Source organism: Lucilia cuprina, chromosome 5, assembly GCF_022045245.1.
Source record: "Lucilia cuprina isolate Lc7/37 chromosome 5, ASM2204524v1, whole genome shotgun sequence".
NCBI classification, from domain to species: domain Eukaryota; kingdom Metazoa; phylum Arthropoda; class Insecta; order Diptera; family Calliphoridae; genus Lucilia; species Lucilia cuprina.
Genome location: NC_060953.1, coordinates 50,349,837 through 50,369,587, shown reverse-complemented (window position 1 = coordinate 50,369,587; position 19,751 = coordinate 50,349,837). Strand labels below are relative to the sequence as shown.

Sequence of the window (19,751 nt, the reverse complement as noted above, 5' to 3'; positions counted from 1 at the left end):
CCTTAGGAGGGGGGGACTAAAACAAATTAGAAAAACACAAACATAACCGAAATTATTAAAACATTAACGTATGAGTAATATTAATAAGAAATTACGAGTAATGTGATGAAAATTAAAATTATGTGCTGAAAGAAATTTCGAAAATTTCTTTATGTTCCTGTTTTAATGGGTTATTTTATTCATTTATAGCACTTCGACATGACATAATACAAATTTGTTGAAGAACAAAACTTTGAAACAATTCAATATAAATTTTGCAAAAGCTGTTGAAAGGCAACGTTTTAGAATTGTCTTGCTTTTACGTTTTATATCTACTTTATGAACATTAATTGTAGGTTGATGAAACCTCAAAATTTTGTATACAATTTATAAAACTTTGAAAATAATTCATTCTCTCCATTTAGAAAGAGTTAAACTCTAAGATTTATTTCTACGTATTGAGAAATTTGTCTCACAGATATACAAATATAATGACGATTATGAAATTTAAATAAAACATTGTATTTTGCTTTGAAAAGAAAGTATTTGATAAAGTTCAGTTTTATTCAGTTCTAGTTCAGTTCATGTTCGGTTCTAGTTCAGTTCTAGTTCAGTTCTAGTTCAGTTCTAGTTCAGTTCTAGTTCAGTTCTAGTTCAGTTCTAGTTCAGTTCTAGTTCAGTTCTAGTTCAGTTCTAGTTCAGTTCTAGTTCAGTTCTAGTTCAGTTCTAGTTCAGTTCTAGTTCATTTCTAGTTCAGTTCTAGTTCAGTTCTAGTTTTGTGCCAGTTTAGTTATAATTTATTCTGTAAAGTCTAAAGAGCATGACGTATGAGTATTTTTCTTATAATTTAAAACAATCATACGACTTTTGTTATTCAATAAAGTTCTCCAATAAAATTAAAAACAGTTAGGTATAAGCAATTTATAACAGCAATACAACATTTAATAATTTGTTTATATTTCGAGATGCTCTCTTATCTAATTGTAGTCATTCTAAGTATTAAATAAATTATGCCATCACTTAGCATCTCAAATGATTTACATGCAATACTTGCTCAATCTATTGTATACGAAAAGAAAAAATCTTAAATTCAAAACTATAGAGAATTATACCAAAAACAAGTAAAGGAAATAAATTATCAAGTGTTTTAGGAGGGATTGTTTGTTATTACTGTTGTTGTTCTAGTAGTTGTTGCTGCTTGTATTATGGTATTGAAATGTAATCAAGTGTAACTTAATAGAACATGACTGACTACCATTTTAAATTGTACAACAACTACAACTGTAGCAATATTTTGTATGTCGATGGAAATAAGCAAATTTTAAATTAAACTTTTCTCTCCTTTTACAAACAGATATAGAAAGATTGATATTTTAACCAGAAAATTGCAAATCAAGTGGTTTAAGGATAAATATTTATAAGTGTACTTGTGTTAGAGTGTGTATACATAAATTAGAAAATTTAAATAGGAGAATGAAAAATAACTAATATATGTTTATTTATAAATGTTAAAATATTAACTTGGCCTATTGCATGTTATGTTTGCAAATAAACTATTTTGTAAGTATTTCATTTGTAAGGTTTATAAGTAAAAAATTGAAATAAATATAAAATAGGAAATACATATGAATTCAATACCGTATATATAAAAATATAACTCTAAAATATACATATTTCTTGCTTTTATAAATTTATCTTTCTTTGAAAATATTGTTTGGTAATCTTTAGATTTTACTTAAGTAAATGAAAGTCATTTTACTTAACTTGAATGGTTTTATGTGTGATAATATAAGTATATTTATAACCTTGCAGTTGGAAAAGTTCTATATCGATATAAGAAACTACTAATTTCGGTATGAAAAGTAATTTAATGTATCTACTAAAATAAAAAGATACAGATAAGCTTCCTGGTAAATTTGAGATACTTTTCTTATATAGGATTTCATCACAAAAACTATATAAACTCTCTTTTACTCTCTATTAATTTGAAAAGGATACTTTGGATATTTGTATAAGTCCTGGTAAAGTAATAGTTTTTTATACTTGTTTTTATGTATGTCATTTCATGTTCTTTAGTCATTTGTCCATTTAATGGGATCAATCATTTGTTCGACATTTAAATGAGTTTCTAATAGTACACAGGACTATAAATTTACAAAAAATAGAAAAGAAAACATTACATCGATGTAAGTATGTATGCATGTATATTTGTGGAGGTTAACAAAGTACATATTTACATTTATTTGCTATTTATGTCCCTTATAAACATACATACAACTGTATAAAGTTAAGTATGTTTGGTTTTTTTTTAGATTTTGTGGGAATAGTTTAATAGTTTTTTTTGCTTTTTCTTTAAAAATGGAATTATGGGGCAAATGTAAAAAAGTCATAAAATCCAAATGTTTTCTATTTAAGTGTAACTATTTTACTTTATTTGGAAAGTAAAACAAATAGTTATAACATCGATTGTTGTAGTACAATGTATTTTCAAATAATTGGAAAACATATCAAGAATTAAAATAGTTTTTTGAGTACAATACAACTTTATGTTATAACAAGTTATAAACATTTGTTCAATTCACAATCGATGCTGTAGCGTTGTATGTCAGCAGCTGCTACAATAGTCATAACAATGTTGTTGGTATTTTCTATGCAAAAGTTCTATACAACTCTTACGACAATTTTTCATATGTTTTTCGAATGTCGTAATAAAATTCAGTGTTGTCAATTGTTTATTTCAGCATATAAATAAAAAATTCAATAGATTTTGGCATAAAAAACGATAAAGTGGTAACACAGAAATTACAAACAAACAGCTGTTTACAAAAAAAAAAAAAAAAAATTATTATGCTGTGGAATAATGAAAATAATAGAATTTTAAATAAAAAGTAATTAATTTGGTTTATTTTGCTCGTTTAATTAGTTTGATATTCTTTGGTTTTTTTACTTTTGACATTGTTTGTTTTGATTGTGTGAATAGAAACATATGACTTGCTACAAAAATCTGTTCATAATCACTGTTACTACAATTTAGTAGATACAATATACAACATGATTGTGAATTGAACAATTATTTTTTATAAAAATACGACATCGGTCACATAATAATGTATGCTACTTATGTACCACATAAAATAAAAATCATACACACTATTTCTAGTTATGTTCCAGTTCAGTTGTAGTTCAGTTCTAGTTCAGTTCATTTGTAGTCCAGTTCTAGTTCAGTTCCAGTTCAGTTCTAGTTCAGTTCAGTTCGAGTTCAGTTTTAGTTCAGTTCTAGTTCAGTTCTAGTTCAGTTCTAGTTCAGTTCCAGTTCAGTTCCAGTTCAGTTCTAGTTCAGTTCTAGTTCAGTTCTAGTTCAGTTCTAGTTCAGTTCTAGTTCAGTTCTAGTTCAGTTCTAGTTCAGTTCTAGTTCAGTTCTAGTTCAGTTCTAGTTCAGTTCTAGTTCAGTTCTAGTTCAGTTCTAGTTCAGTTCTAGTTCAGTTCTAGTTCAGTTCTAGTTCAGTTCTAGTTCAGTTCTAGTTCAGTTCTAGTTCAGTTCTAGTTCAGTTCTAGTTTAGTTCTAGTTCAGTTCTAGTTCAGTTCTAGTTCAGTTTTAGTTAAGTTAAAGTTTAGCTCTACTTGAGTTCTATGCAGTCAACAGTTTGAAAATTTCTGTTTATGCTCTTATTCACATTATCGTAACAAGACATTTGCTAAAAATATACAAATCAAATGAAATAGTAAAGCAATAGTTTAAGCATCACTTATAACTACAATCTAATATACTTCTCGTTTTGTTCTATGTACTAAGTTTCTTCATTTCATTCTTATCTTTAATTTTTCCCCTTTAAGGTTATTGTTGTTTTTGCTCCCCTCTGCCATAACTTCATGGGAAATCTATGTAGTTGTTAGTTGAAGTTGTTGTTTGTTATTATTTGTAAATAAAGTTTATAAGAATAATAACAAGAAATTTTTATTGCTTATTTTTTGCTTCATAGCATTAAAAGGTTACATCAATAAACATAAAATGTAATAAATGAGTTTTAAAGGCATCGTATGTCTATAGAATGTACACTCTCACATACGCTTATAAATGAAGGTAGCCGGTAAAGGATACTTTAACTATTGTGTTTGTAGTGGTTTGAACAGAAGTAAAGTATTTATACCTTATTGGTAAAGACCATAAGTAATATGAGTATCAATACAATCTTAAAATGACAAGAGAAGCAATGAAAAGATATATATAGATATTATAAGAAAAATACTACTGAAAAGATAAAATAACTAATTCTCAAATGAATGAAAGATTTCAGTTTAAAGGAAATAAAAGAAAAGTTGTTTAAAAGTTAAAATAAGTAAATAAAATAAAAAATACTTAGTTTATTAAAGACAGTTTTATTTATGAAAAAAACATAATATAAACAACTAAAACAGAGAATTTTTTCTTAGAAATAAAAAAAGAGTTGAAACTAAAAAATTTGTATACAATTTGTTTCCTTTGAAAAAGCTAATAAATGTTTATGTTAAAAGAAAAACAAGTTCATTTTTCAAATTATAGTAAATATTGTGTTAACTGACCTCAATTTTGAATAGGATACGTAAAATTCCTTTAACAATATTTTGCAAAAGATTTTAGAGGAATTTTTCTTTAAACTGAACCATTTCTTTTTTTAATTAAACTCCTTTTCAGTAATAGTTGTTAATACAAATTCTTGTTAATTGAAATATAATATTGTCAAATAAACACTATGTAATTTATGTTACAACTTTTTAAACTCATTAACAAATTTCTTGATGAAAAAAATATTGAAAAAATAAATATTTATATATAAAAAAAAACAACCAACAAAGTTGTTTTAATGTCCTTAAAAAGTACTTAAAATTTATAAGCTTTTATATATCAAGTTGGGTTTTTTATACATTTTGCCCCTCATTTTTCATGCTTTGTATTTAATTTTATAAAAAAAATATATTTTTTTTATATAAAAACAAGTGTTTATAAAATATAAGTGATGGGGGTTTTGTATGTTGAGTGTATGGAGTGTATTAAAACGATACTACAAAAGGATGAAATTTTTAAAGCGATTTTTGCTTTTGACAGCTGTCAAAGATATAAGTGTTAAAGTTATACCAGTGAAAAGAAAAAAATAATAACTTAAATAAAAGAAAAAAAGAGGAGAAAATATTTAGTACAGGGAAATATTTTAATAAGATTTTGTTTGTTTTTTAGAAAATAATGGTAAAAAATTGTTCTTAAACTGAGAATAAGTTTTTTTAATAACATATTATGTTAAAATGTTATAAAAATACGTTAGATACAGTTAACTAATAGGTAATAAGGGTTTTTAACATTTAGTATTAAATGTTTAAATTTCTAAAAATTTTATGTTTAATAAATGTAGTTGTTAATGATAATAAATATTTAAAGCCCACTGTGCAAAATTTTCCCTTCCTTGAATTAAATCATTGTTTTTTTAATAAAATGACATTATTTAAATATTCACATATTCTGTGTGCACCACGACGTATGTTTATTTTTATTATAATTTTAAACAATCATACGCCTAAGGTAATTCAATATAGTTTCAGCGGAAAATAACAGTTTTAAAGAAGGTAAAGAAACCAGTTTTTTAAATTTTTTATAAAAAGAAAATTTTTAGTATTGTTTTATATTCATCATTCTGTATACTGGCCATAGTTAACTTTCAAAGGGTATTATAATATAATATATTAAAAAGTGTTGCAAGGTTGATTCTTTTAAGGCTAAATTTAACCTTTATCATTTAGACTTGAAATTTAAATTTCAGCTTCTGGCTTTTTATTTTATTAATAATTTTTATTTATTAATCCTCGGCCAAGGCTGAGTCGTCGGTTTAGTATTCCTCTTTTATTTCGTTAGCTTTGGTCATATCAAAGTTTCTGTTGGTAATAAATGGATATTGAGTACGAAGTAGTCATGAAAATCAGCTTAAGATCCCCCTCAATGAATATTGTCGATATTGCAAAGATAAGGAAAAGGATGAAACTGCCTTATATAACCTCTTCCTTTTGAATAGCTTGTTCTAGACACCAAGATGAACGGATGTTTTGTCAGCTTGTTTATAGCCAACCTTGGTGAAAATCTTTTCGATTCTGCTTAACTAAACATAGATCATGATTTTTACAATAAAAATAGTAAAAAGAAAAGAAATTGAAAAATTCTTTTTTTGGATCAACTGCCATTCTAGACCTTTTGAAAAATATTGATAAATTAAAATATTTCGTGTTTAAAGTGTAAAAATTCAAATTTGAAGTGTGAAATTTCACCAAACTATTAATTGCAACAATAAATAGTACTTGTGCTTATGAAATTAAATATAATTTTATTTATCACTCTGAATATCTTCTGCAAAAAATATAAATTTTACTTACATAATTTCAATGCGATATGCACCATAACGTAAAACTTTTGTAACCATTGCTAATTCAGGGGGAATAAATAAATTTCATACAAGAATGCTGGTATTTATTTTAGACATAAAGTTTTAATGCCATAACTTTGAAAATCCTTAATATTAAGACTCCATTTCTATTAAAAATCACATCTAAAGAGTTGCATGTGGCTCGCGAGTCATATTTTGCCAATCCCTGATTTATCGACAGCATTAATTCATCATATGCTTGACACTCTTATATATTAGAATTAGAAGAATAAGTAAAATTATATTTTAAAAAAGTTCGTTTAATTAAACAATTGATTATATCGCTGCGTATGAGTAATAACTATTTATCGAATAATAATCATACGCCCACTAAAACTTAGGAAAATAATAATAAGAACTATTGACTATAAACTTGGCGGTTTACTTTTCTTTAAGAAAAAAAGCTTAATAAATACTCTTCTCTTTCTATTTACGCACAAAAATTTGTGTTAAAATTTAACTAAAAATATTTACAATAATCATTTTCATAAAAGTCACATTTAAAATTTGATTTTTTTATAACTAAAATAATATAAATTACATTTTTCTAAAACATTCAACTTTATTTTTAGCTGTAAACAAGTTTATTTAGGTTTTTATATCTATTTTTGTAACTTTACATTATATTTTGTTTACTTTTTTGTATATTTTATGATTTTAGTACACTTTTTATGCGACAGCTACCAAAAAAAAAAAGAATTTTACTTTTTTATGTAGATGAATAATAAAAATATTTATACAAGTCTTAAATAAAACACAACACTGTTCATTTCAATGCTAATTTCTGGTAATATGCGTGTAAATTGTAGCCCACTAACTTTTTATATACTCAAACACACACAAACACGCGCCAGCAAAAAAAAAAGCAAAAGAGAGAGTAAGAGAAAAAAACTTTTAAGTAAAATTGCTGGTAATTTGAATATATTTACAAAAAACATACGACATTCAAACTACAGTTTTACATGCTTACATAAACACTAACACACGTATACACGTATAACATAATAATCTCGGAAAATACACACAAACGTATATACAATTACTTTGTAGCAGAGACAATTCATAAATATTTAAATTCATAATGTTTTGATGTAGTAAAAGAGTTGAGATTTTATTATGAATGACAACTTTTGTATATGCGAACGTACTTATATATGTGTGGTTGTTTATATTATAAGTACAAGAGTTATTGTTTTTGTTGTTGTAGGTTTTTTATTTATCTGATCGTTTTTTTTTTTTTTTGTTGATGTCTCCTAAGTTAAACCTCAAAATTGTCTACATATATTAAATGAAAATCCTTACCTACCAACACATATGTATATACATACCATACATATAACTACATATGTGTATGAATATTTACATCACTTTACATATGAGGTTATGCAAAAGTAAATGAATTTGTAAAAAACTAAAAATCATTGTTATATCCGATGTATAAAATAAATGAAAACACTTTTCAATTCTCCTACGTAATAAATATTTTAAACTATATGCGTTGTAGTAATAGTATGATTAGAATGTACATTTATGTGTATCTTTTTATATGTGTTTATGTCAAGTTGAAATATAAAAGAACACAAGCATAAATGTGCATATAAATAACTTAAATAACATCGTAAAAACCCAACATTTGTAGTTATAAGTTTTTGTTTATATCAATGCATAAGTGTATTCAAAATCCCAGTAGTCTTAAAACTGTTGTATGTATACCTTGTAGAAAGTGTAAATTTGTAAATAAATAAATATTTGATTGCCGCGAATTTCACTGAATTTGTCATTTTACATATACATTTATATACTTTTGAATGCAACCAACGTATCTGGGGGTAAGATCAGTAATATGGATCAGTATTTATACCCTACACCACTTTAGTGGGGAGGGTATACTGGGTTTGTGCTGATGCTTGTAACATACAAAAATATTAGTCCTATACCCACCTTAAAGTATACCAATCGGCTTAGAATCATTTTCTGAGTCGATTAAGCTATGTCCGTCCGTCTGGCAGGCTGGCTGGCTGTCCATGTAAACCTTATGCGCAAGGTACAGGCCGCAATTTTCAAGGTAATTGGATGAAATTTGGCACACACGCTTCCAAGGACGTAGCTTATTGAAAATGGTTAAATTCGGTCCATTATTTCGACTAGCCCCCATACAACCGTACCCCTCAAATAGGGCCTTTTGGCTTATAATTAATTTAAATTTATGTTAACAAAAGTCGACAAAACATAGTTTTATAGAACTTTAAATGACACTACCAATTTTTGTAATGATCGGGCTTCATTTGACCCTATCCCCCATACAAACTCCCCTTCAGAAAATGACTTACAGGTCAAAATTCACTTACAAACACTAATAACACTTTTAAATTCTACATATATAACATTGAAGAAGAATTAACTCCCCCTACCAACATTTTTAAGAATAGAGCCATATTTTGCCCTACTCCCCTTTGAACCCACTTAAAAAATCTCTTTTTTTTGCCAAAAAAAAGTAAAAATATTCCGAAATAAAGTTAAAAAAACAAACCAAATGCTTAATTTTTTTAAATAATCCCCATTTTTAACATACATACTGACTGGTGTTGGGTATCATATGGTCGGCTACGCCCGACTATACATTCATACTTGTTTTAAAGTGAAGTTTAGTTTGAAAAACAACAATTGTTATAGCAAAGAACTCTGAACTGCAAGGGAATATTTTAAAGAGTATGTATCATGTGTATGTTAATTTGCTGTAGTTGCCTTGGAAAATTTTAAGTTCTTTTTTTAGGGTAAATTCCTTTTTTGTTTTTCATTTCACTTTTTGCTGTTATTTTGCACAATAAAAACCACAAGCAACAACTTTTACTATGACAACAACTAGAATGACTAACTAAAAAATATAGCTTAGTTTAAAAGATATGCATACATATGTATGAAACTTACATACATATAATTAATTTATTTTAAAAGTGTACTAAAACTATATGGTTTTTTTTCTAAAGACTTATCGTAAAGATTCTTTTCTTTTTCGCAAGATATTTATATTAGAAAGAGTAAAAAGAGTTCTAATCACTAGGGGCAATTTTCTTGAAACAGTGTTATTCGACTTAGGTTACTGTTAAAGTAAATGTATGTTTTATTTACAGTAAATTTGTATTCATATAGTATAAAATAGATATGATTTAGATTATAACTAGTATATTTTTTCGATTTAAAGTTGTGTACGAAAAGTTGAGTTATCATTTTGGGTAAATTATTGGGTAATGGCGATAGACATTTCTAACAATTATAGGAACTAGAACTTTTGGACGGAAAAAACTTCGAAGTTTTTTTGAAAATTTCAAAATTAGGATTTATATTAGTTAGGTAAGTTTAAACTTCTAAAGTTTTTTTATTTAATAAGTAGAATAATTACTTAGATAATTCTAAGATGGATTTTCCTTTTTTATTTAAAAAACGTTTAATGTATTAAGTAAATCTGTATTAATGTAAGTCTAACTTTTAACTTTAAACTTTCCTCTTACTTTAAATAAATCATAGTTTTTTTTTCAAAATCATTTATTTTTTATATTCACATATTCTATGTACACCACGACGTATGCTTATTTTTATTATAATTGAAAATAATCATACGCCTAAGGTAACTCTATGAAGTTTAAAGGGGAAATAAAAAAGGTTCATAAAAGTGAGAATTTTTAAAGTTTTTACTTTTAAAGTTTAGTCATTTAAGTAGATAGTTAGTTGGTTAGTTAGTTAGTCAGATAATTAGTTAGTTAGTTACTTAGATAGTTAGTTAGTTAGTTACTTAGATAGTTAGTTAGTTAGTTAGGAAAACAAATTGAATGGCCGTGCTCTTTATTAACGGGGCGTTAGCTTGTATTATATTCACATTCACAAGATTATAATTAGCGAAATCGACTTTTCCCTTACCCTCTCTGACCACTGCATGTTTTTGCCAACCACATACAGATAAAATATCAAAACTTTGAATCTTTCTGCTGTCTAGTACTGTTTTTTTAAAGTACTTCATTTCAGTTTTTATTTTTCTCTGTTAAATATTTAGGTACTTATTCGTACTTTCTATTGTTAACAAAAATAGAAGAGAAAAAAAACTACATAAAAAATTAAACTTATGATTATACGCCCTCTTAGCTTAACAATTGTTAGTCATATTGTTTAAAAGACAAACAATTGTATACAGTGTTTGTTCTTAACGTTTCTCACATTTTACGCAGAAAAAAAAAAAAAAACTACAGAAAAAACATAAATGTGAAAATCTATTGTTGAAAAGCTGAAAATAAAACATAAGAAAAAAGCTTGTTAGATATTTTCAAAGATACAGTAAGAACGACAGAAACTTAAAAGACTTAATTAATTTTAAGTACAATAAAAATTGTTAAGAAAAATTTACAAACAAAAATATGAGTTTTTAAAGGAAAAAATAGCCATCAAAATTTGAATTACGTATCATTTATCCAGTTATTATAAGAAATGTAATAAACTGAAATTTCTTAGCTTAAACAAAACATTTTGCTGGGTTGATTGTCATTTTCTTGTTTTTTTCCAAAGCCAAATTGTGTTTATTCTCGGTTACCACAACATTGTTGTGGGTCAACAACTTTTTAAAATGTGTATTATTGTTTAACTTTAGTCGTTGCAAACAAAAAAGAAGTAACAACATATACTAAACAAAAGTGTACAAAAAAAAAACGTTTTTGAAAAGTTTTTTTCAAAGAAACCACTGCAACTTCAATTTTATTGTATGTTTTTAAAGGGTTTCTTTATGAGAAATAAATTTTAAAAATATGCATACAAAGGAATGTTAAAAGAAATTGTAAAGAATATATTATTATTTGATTTTGAATAAGCCAATGTAAGGGAGTTAGGTTAAAAAAAAACTTACTTTTGCATGGTTTCTGGAGATGAAACAAAAGATGTTTAGAAATATAAAATAATTTTGCAGATAAAACATAATATAATAATAATAATTCATAGAACGTTTGAAGAATGGTTTTAAATGTTTGAAATATAATAACTAATTATATGCAAATAATTTTAGCCGAACAATGTCGCTAGAGTATAGAGTACATTATATATTAATTATAAAACATTTAGTTTTTAATAAATTACATGTTTCAATTTTAGTACCTGTTGTATGAAGCAAAAATATTAAAGGGTCTACAGTACGTATGATTGATATTAATTAATTGGCTTGTAGTGAATGAAAGTAATGAATATTATTTATTTTGAAAACAATTCGAAAAACGAAAGAAACTCAACAGAATCATGAACAGAATATCTTTTAAATTTCATATCAACCTTGAGCTTCGTTTTTAATATTTCCAACATTTTCTATTAAAGACATTTCTAAGTTAAAACCTTGCAACATAATTGCTAACATCTTTTGTTTTAAAAAGAAATTCTAAATTAATTTTTTTTTACAAAAAATTTCTATTTGTACCCTACATAAAAACTGAAATGGAAAATAACTTGTGACAAAAACTGTTGCGTATGTACAAATCAAAAGTAACAGATTTTTATAAAAAGCTACAAAAACAAGAAAGATTTTGTAAATGTGAAGACATTTGAGACATTTTAGTAAGACACTTTAACAATACATTTTACTTTTAGTTCCAACCGAGCAGTAAACAAAAACTTTGAATGAGTGACATGAATAGAACATGTTGTATAGAGAAATATTTTTGTACAAAAATAAAGAATGAAAAAAATATATATAAAATTTTATGACTACAACAACAATGGTGAAATAATAATAAATATCAACAGAAAAGGGCAACAAACATTAATGGAAAACACAGGTTGAGAATAATAATTGTAGAAAAAGTAAAACGAGGTTTGTTAGAAAATAAATGGGAATATTTTTTAATATATATAATGGAATATAATGAAATAGTCTATAGACTAGACTGTTTGCTATTGCCTAGAGATGGGTCTACTCTTCAGTCTGTTTATGGTTATATGAAGAAGGCTATGGATTGGTCTGTTGAATGTTCTATTGACAACTCTGTAGAGTCCTCTATTAACTAGTCTATGGACTGGTCTACTGTTGATAGCATATGGACCAGTCTATAGGATCTTCTATCTAGACAATGAACTATTTACTCTATACACTTGTCAATGGACTGGTTTTTGTACTGGACTTTAAACTATCCTTAATACCAATTTACTGACTAGTATATTATCTGTATATTGGACTAAAGTATGAACAAGTCTAAAAACTATTGACTAGTCAATGAACTAGTTAGCAAATGCTTGACTAGTCAATGGAATAGTTTACTCATAGATCTATGAAATAGTATATAAAATAATTTATTAATTAGATAATGGAGTAGTTTTTCTACTGATCTCTAGACAAATATATTGGGTAGACATTGCGCTAATTTTACAGACTACTTACTAGTGTATGATAATCTATAAACTTTTCTATTGACAAGACTATTAGGTTTAATGACAAGTTTGCAGATTATTCTACCGACTTCGAAATTCATGAGTTTATAAACTAGTTAATAGGCAAGCCCATTGTCGAGCCTATTGCTTGATCTAGTAATATGTGGTCTAGTAAAAGGACAAATTTGTGAATTCGTCAATAGACAGTTTTATCCACTAGTATGTGGACTAGTATATAAACTTCTCTGTGGTCTACTGACTAACCTACAGACAAATATTTGATCAACCTATGAAATGGACGTCATAGATGTAGTCTAAAGCTAATTCTATTAACTACCTGATTGATTAGTTCAGTAACTATTCTATAAACTTATAATTTTAAATATTTATCCCTTTACTTTTAATTTCTGAACTATCCTCCTTATTAACTATAAAAATCAGCTAGTTTATTTTATATTTGTTCGAGAAGCAACAAAAACAACATTGTTGCAAATTTATTTTTACAAATGGAAATGGAAATATTTACAATAAAACAATACTTGTGTGTCAAAAGCATTTAACCTGAAAGGACATTTGGCAATTTTCTGCTGTCAAAGTGTCAATTGTTTTATGTCCTTATATATTTCTCTTTAGATTTTTGCTCTTAACAAAAAAAAATGTTTTGTAGAAAAACGACTTAAAATACTGCTTTTAAAAAGAATCAAATTACTACTACAGTAAATAAAGAAATGAGAGAGAGAGCTTAGTAAATTGCTTACTAAAAGCAAAATAGAAAAAAATTAAAAAAAATCCTTAAAAAATTCATACGAAAATTTCTTCATTATAACATGTTTGTTTCCATTTTTTCCTGGCTTATTTTCAGATAATAATTTCATTTGTGATTGTCGCCTGCAATGGTTGTATGAATTGAAAAATCGTACACGTCATCAACAGTTGCGTGACTCTTTGGAAAAATTCATCTGCAATTTGCAGGAGCCACATTTGCACAATTTCATTGAACCAGTGCCCAATCATGTGTTACAGTTATTAAATGTGGGTGGCATAAATGCTGCACTAAGCGGTAGTGACCCCTTTATGAGTGGAGCCGGTATTAGTAGTAAAAAACATCATACGAAAACACGCCAGGGAGGCCAAAGACGTAATAACAAATTTGAGACACAAATTCAATTAACCGACGATGGACAGGAGCATGAGCAGACATTAGAAAATTCAGCTTCATTGAAAAAGAAACGTGCTTTATCATCATACCAAAGCATGGGCAATTTAGATGCCAGCAGTACAAATAAGGATACTAGCCATACACCCGTTGAAAGTCATTACATATTTGGGGGACCAGACAGTAACAGTGGCATGCATAATGATTATTTTGATTCAAATTCTGAGGTACTTTTGACACATCCCGTCAAAATGGAAGATGAACTGGAATTGATGAAACAAAATGCTTTATACTCACAAAATAATGATGTTCTGACATCAGCACAGAGTCACAATCATTTGGATGGTGCAGACTTGATGCCTGTACAGGCTTTGGCCATACCAGTGCGACTTTTCCTACTAAAGCCAGAACGCCTGCCCTGTCACGAAGAGTTGAGTGATCCTACTGAATTGCCACTGTCCCGAGATCTTATGGATGCACGCAGTAGTAATGTGCAAGTGTTATCAGCCTCAACTAATGGCTCAATAAGTAAATATGCCTTTAATATTTTATGGCTGATATTGGCCATTGTTTACGGTACTCAAGTTGGCTAAGAAGGTATTATGGCATTTTATCAAACACTCTCACACACACACCATTTTTTTAGTTTCATTTATACATAAAAGGGTTTGAATTGTAAGAAAGAAAAAAAATGAAAAAAACAACGGGTTTATTGCATACAAAAAAATTAATTTCATTACGGGGTCATTAAGATTTTTTCACTAATATTAAAAAAAAAAACTTAAGAAAAAAAAAGAGCAAGAAAAAAATTATAATATTAAGCTAAATAAGTAATAATTTCAAAATTCACCTTGTGTTCTTATTCATATAAAAACAAAAACTAAATAATAAAAATTATTAATTAACTAAATCATTTATAATTTGTTAAAAGCTTTTTTAATGAATACAAAACTACTTTTACCAAAAAAAGAAAGAAATACATATTTCAGGTTTTAATTTTTAATTCTTAAAATAATTTAATATTATTATTTACCATTTAGTATTAAGATCTCTCTAACATAACAATAAACTAAATTAAAAAACTATAATTTAAAATATAACAAAAACAAAAAAAAAAACAATTTTATGCTTAATTGCTTGCAAAATAAAATTTAGCCTTTTAATTTGTTTAATTTTTTATATTTATATATGTATTTAAAAAAATTGCCAAAGCAGTCCAATAATTTATTTTATAAGTCATAATTTAATTGTAAATACACTGATCATCAGAAAACAAAAAAAAATAAAAATTAAATAATAAAAATTAAATACACAAAAAAATAAACAATATTTTCAAAATTTTTTTAATTATTGCTGATTTCTTAAAGAAAGTACATGTTGCATTATAAAAGGGAATTAAATAGTATTGAAATAGTATTTGTAATATATAAAATTATTAACTTTTTAACTTTTTTATATGGAAATACAAAAAAAAAACAGTTAAAATACTTATAAAGTACTAAAAATTTCAAAAAAAACTTCTTCTCAAAACCAAATTTCTTTACACAAACTTAAAATGTCTATAAACAATATCATTCGTATTCTAAAATCAAACTTCTAACATTTTATAACAATTGTCTCAGTCACAATGGTTTTCGTATTAATTATTAATTTTTCATATCACAGATAAACTTTTTATAACCAGAAGAGATTGGTTTTGTCGTTCCTTTTGTTATATATCGAAATATTGTTTACAGATCCATAAAAATATGTATTTATTGTGGTTCCATATTAGATTCTAAGTTGATTTGTTATGGTTCGTTTGTCTGCTCATCTGTTGAAAAGATGATAGCGACCAGGCAAGAGGACTAAATGTTACCAACAGTTTATTGATATGTTTTACTTAAACAGATCCTGCCGGAATTTCCAGCAAAACCAGCCGGAATATCATGTTTTTACCCAGCAAAAACTTTCAATACCATATAAGGTTTGAAATTTACTCAATACCATTTTAAGTCATTATTTAAAAATTGGAGGCAAGTACTTACCACAAACACTTACATGTAATTAGAAAAAGTAGTTGTTGTAAATCGCATGAAAAAAAAACATATACATCTTATATATGTAGCTTTACAGGCTGGAGGACTAGCGAATTAGAAAGTATTTATATAAAACAATATTAATAAGACCTTATTCGACTACTTCTATGTAATACAGCTGATATGTGATAGTTAGTGTAAAGTATATCAGTTTAAATATGTTGTTTGCATAGAAGTTTGTACAAAAATATATTTATAACTGTAATTACAGAGCTCTAAAGGAGTTTGTGAAATATATTGAGTATGAAAGTATAGGACAGTAAGAGATCCATATAGTGAATTATCTTCCAGGGATAAGCTGTCACTCATGTATGATCGGCAATTAATGATCGAATGTACTTGCTGTTAATTGAAGGGAACATGATTATATTTATCTGACGATAGCATATCCGTTGGACGCTACGAATGCTTAAGTATAGGTAAGATAATCCATTAGGAATAAGATCCATTAGTAAGATAAGGGTGGCACAGTCTAAAACACCAAACTAAATAGACAAGATTGAATTTCCACATTCCGACGAATATAGAGCAGAGTGTCCCGGAGACCTTAAATTTGGACCAAACCCAGTGGCATTTTTACACAAGATTTATAAAAAGGACTGACATCTTAATGTACGGCGTGGGGAGAATATACGTTTAATCATGCTTTATAATTGCCTCTTTTTTTTGACAAAATGACATCATAATATCAGATAACAATGACATTACATTCCTAAGTAACATACTATAGAAAAAATATGGTTATGTTTATTTGTGATCGGACCAATATACAATAAGTTTTCACTTGAAAAAATTTTATAGAAAAAAAAATGGTTTTTGTATCTTTCTCGGGCAACAATTAAACTTGTCATCTCTTGCTGAATAAATTCTTTTATAAATTCATAATTTTATAATAACATACTTTTATGATTTTTAATTAAAATTCCGCAAACTTCGCTAATTTGAGTGATTTTATAAATCTTCTAATCTAGTACTATTATATCAAGTATATTACGAAGCAATAGCGGTTTTACTGTAATCGGGAAGCTGAGGGAATGGGCGGTTATATACAACGTTTGCTTGTTGCACAATTGTGCAAAAAATTTAACAATTTGTTGTAGCAATGCGATAAACAGTATGTATTTGTATTACTCTCAGTTTTTAGTTAGCTAGTTTGAAATCAAATCCTAAGAAATACACGAATATATTTGTTGTGCGCTCCTTTACCAGTGTTTAAGATGGGAATCAAACCCTTCACTTCCGGTCTACCAGACTAGAACAATAACCACTAACACAAAAAAAGTCATGGTACATACTTATTTTCTTAAATCTCTACAGTATTTTTATCAAATTTCATCTATATCTCGATTTGAGAATGTGTGAAAAAGACGGCGAAACAGACTGGCAGATAAGCGCGCAGATATTAATCAATAATGTTAATCTTGCGGGTCTGCAATAAATGTTTCAGGGCCTACGTGAATTTACTCTTATTCGCCCATTTGTAATACGAAAATATAAATTCTGTGTTTCTCCGTTTGCCTACAATTGTTATTAGGAAAGATATTAGTTGAAGCACACCGAGACATATCAATAATATTTTTGAACGATTTCAATATGAGAGAGATCGTTTGTGCAGAAAGAATTGGGTTGGGAACCACTTAAGAACCAGATATTTGCAAGTAGCAGTATTCATAGAACAAATAAATTTACCTAGTCTCGAAGTTCTCTGTAAGACTAGACGGATCCAAAAACTGAGCCAAGTATATGAAAAAATAGGCTCCATTTAACACCTTTAAAATAAATGGTTTAAATCAGGCTATTCCACAACTTGGTCCTATGTAATGCAGGACGTAGACCATGTTATTTACTAATGCATATTTTTTATAGAGTGGAAGCCGAGCAACGTTTAAAGCATTTGTATTTCAGAAATGTTTTGATTGTGCACAACAAAAAAGAGTAATTTTGCAGAAAGTCATTGATGGTTATATAAATCGGACCAATCTATCAATTATACACCAAAAAGGAATATTTTGACGTCAATGTAATTCTCTCTATTTGATGTTACCAGACGGCTTACGCACTTAATGTGTTTATAAGATAGATTAAGACGATTAATAAAGAAATGTACCTAACACAATTGAGCTCATAAATGTTTAATCTTACCAGATTTACAGTCGAGATCTTAACAGTCTCAAAGTCGAAATCTTATTAGTCTTACAGTCGAGATCTTGCCGCTTTAACTACTTTCTACTTTAGTTCAGTTCAGCTTACAAGAAATTGTATAATTTTTTGGAGTATTTATTGTCAAATAAACTTGAGAAAAGAAATAAAGAACGCTGTACAATACTTCAAATTAAAATAAACCCTTAAATCTCAAAAAATAATATTTTTATGTTACAAACCAAATATAAATTATGTTGCACCTGTTTTGGCTCATTTGAGACTAAAATAATAATCGGGCAGGCAGAACATAGATGTGCTTAGAATTTTATAATTACCTATGGTATACAAACATGATATATAAAGTTTCGATAAGATAAAAATTGTATGACAAAATCCCTACCGACGGATACAACTGAAAATTAATTACTTACTATTTCCATAACTTACTTTAAAAATAATACAAATGTACTATTTTAACACGACTTCAAACAAACAATACATTTAAAATCTGTATTCTTAGAAAAACAACTCTTCATATTACAAATAAATTAAACATAACAATACATTTCATATATAAATTAGTTTTAGTAAATATGGAGAGAAAAAAGAGAACTTATGTTTAATGTCATTTTTACATTTGTAATATTTTCCATTAAAAATATTGTTCTTGTTTAAACTTGTATTATTTTACTAGTGTTTTAGTTTGTTTAAGGATTTTCCAGTAAGATTCTAATACTCACACACATACAAAAACAACATTTACTTATCCTAGTTGCAGAATATTATACACAAATACTCCTTTACTTCAATACACACACAGTTATATAGATAAATTTTAAAATAAATACATTCCTACATTTACTTGTATAAATATTTTTTTTTTTTTTAGGTCAAACACTGTGTAAATACATGTGTATGTATTTATGTAACTAACTACTATCTCTCTACATTAAATGTAAGATAAACTAAAGATAGTTTTAGACTGCAAATATAAAATAAAGAAAAAAACATAAATTTCCACATCCACAAATAAAATAGATCTAGAATGAAATGAAATAAAACTTTAAAAAATTACAAAAGAATAAAATAAAAAAAAGATTCTTAAAAGAAAGGAATATGAAAGAAATTGTTTAAATAAAAAATAAAGTAAAACACAAATAAACCAAAACCCAAACTCGGCCAAATACCGACTATAAATAAAAATCCTACACTACACTATACTAATGAGCAGCAGGTCGGTAATGTTCTGCTGGTTTGTGTTGTGGATTTATTCTTTAAGAAAAAATTAAGTAAAAATAAATTACTCAATTTGTAATAAACCAAACACTATAAAGTGTGGATTTTTTATAGAAAATACTTCACATTGCTCCAATATTTTGAAACTGAAATAGTGACTAGACTAAAGGCTAGAATATAGACCTGACTATAGACTAGACTATAGAACTGACTATAGACTAGACTATAGACTGGACTATAGACTAGACTATAGACTAGACTATAGACTAGAATATAGTCTAGACTATAGACTAGACTATAGACTAGACTATAGACTAGACTATA

The 19,751-nt window shown here is 27.0% G+C and overlaps 1 protein-coding gene across 1 annotated transcript in view; it reads left to right on the top strand.

The window, feature by feature from the left end:
• LOC111680394 (connectin) overlaps positions 1-14,837 on the top strand; it is a 91,633-nt gene extending 76,796 nt beyond the window's left edge. The window contains exon 5 of the mRNA XM_046952131.1: positions 13,678-14,837. Within this exon, the coding sequence (XP_046808087.1) occupies positions 13,678-14,564 (887 nt within the window). The 3' untranslated portion in view covers positions 14,565-14,837. The remainder of the gene's footprint in view (positions 1-13,677) is intronic.
• Positions 14,838-19,751: the final 4,914 nt, after the last annotated feature.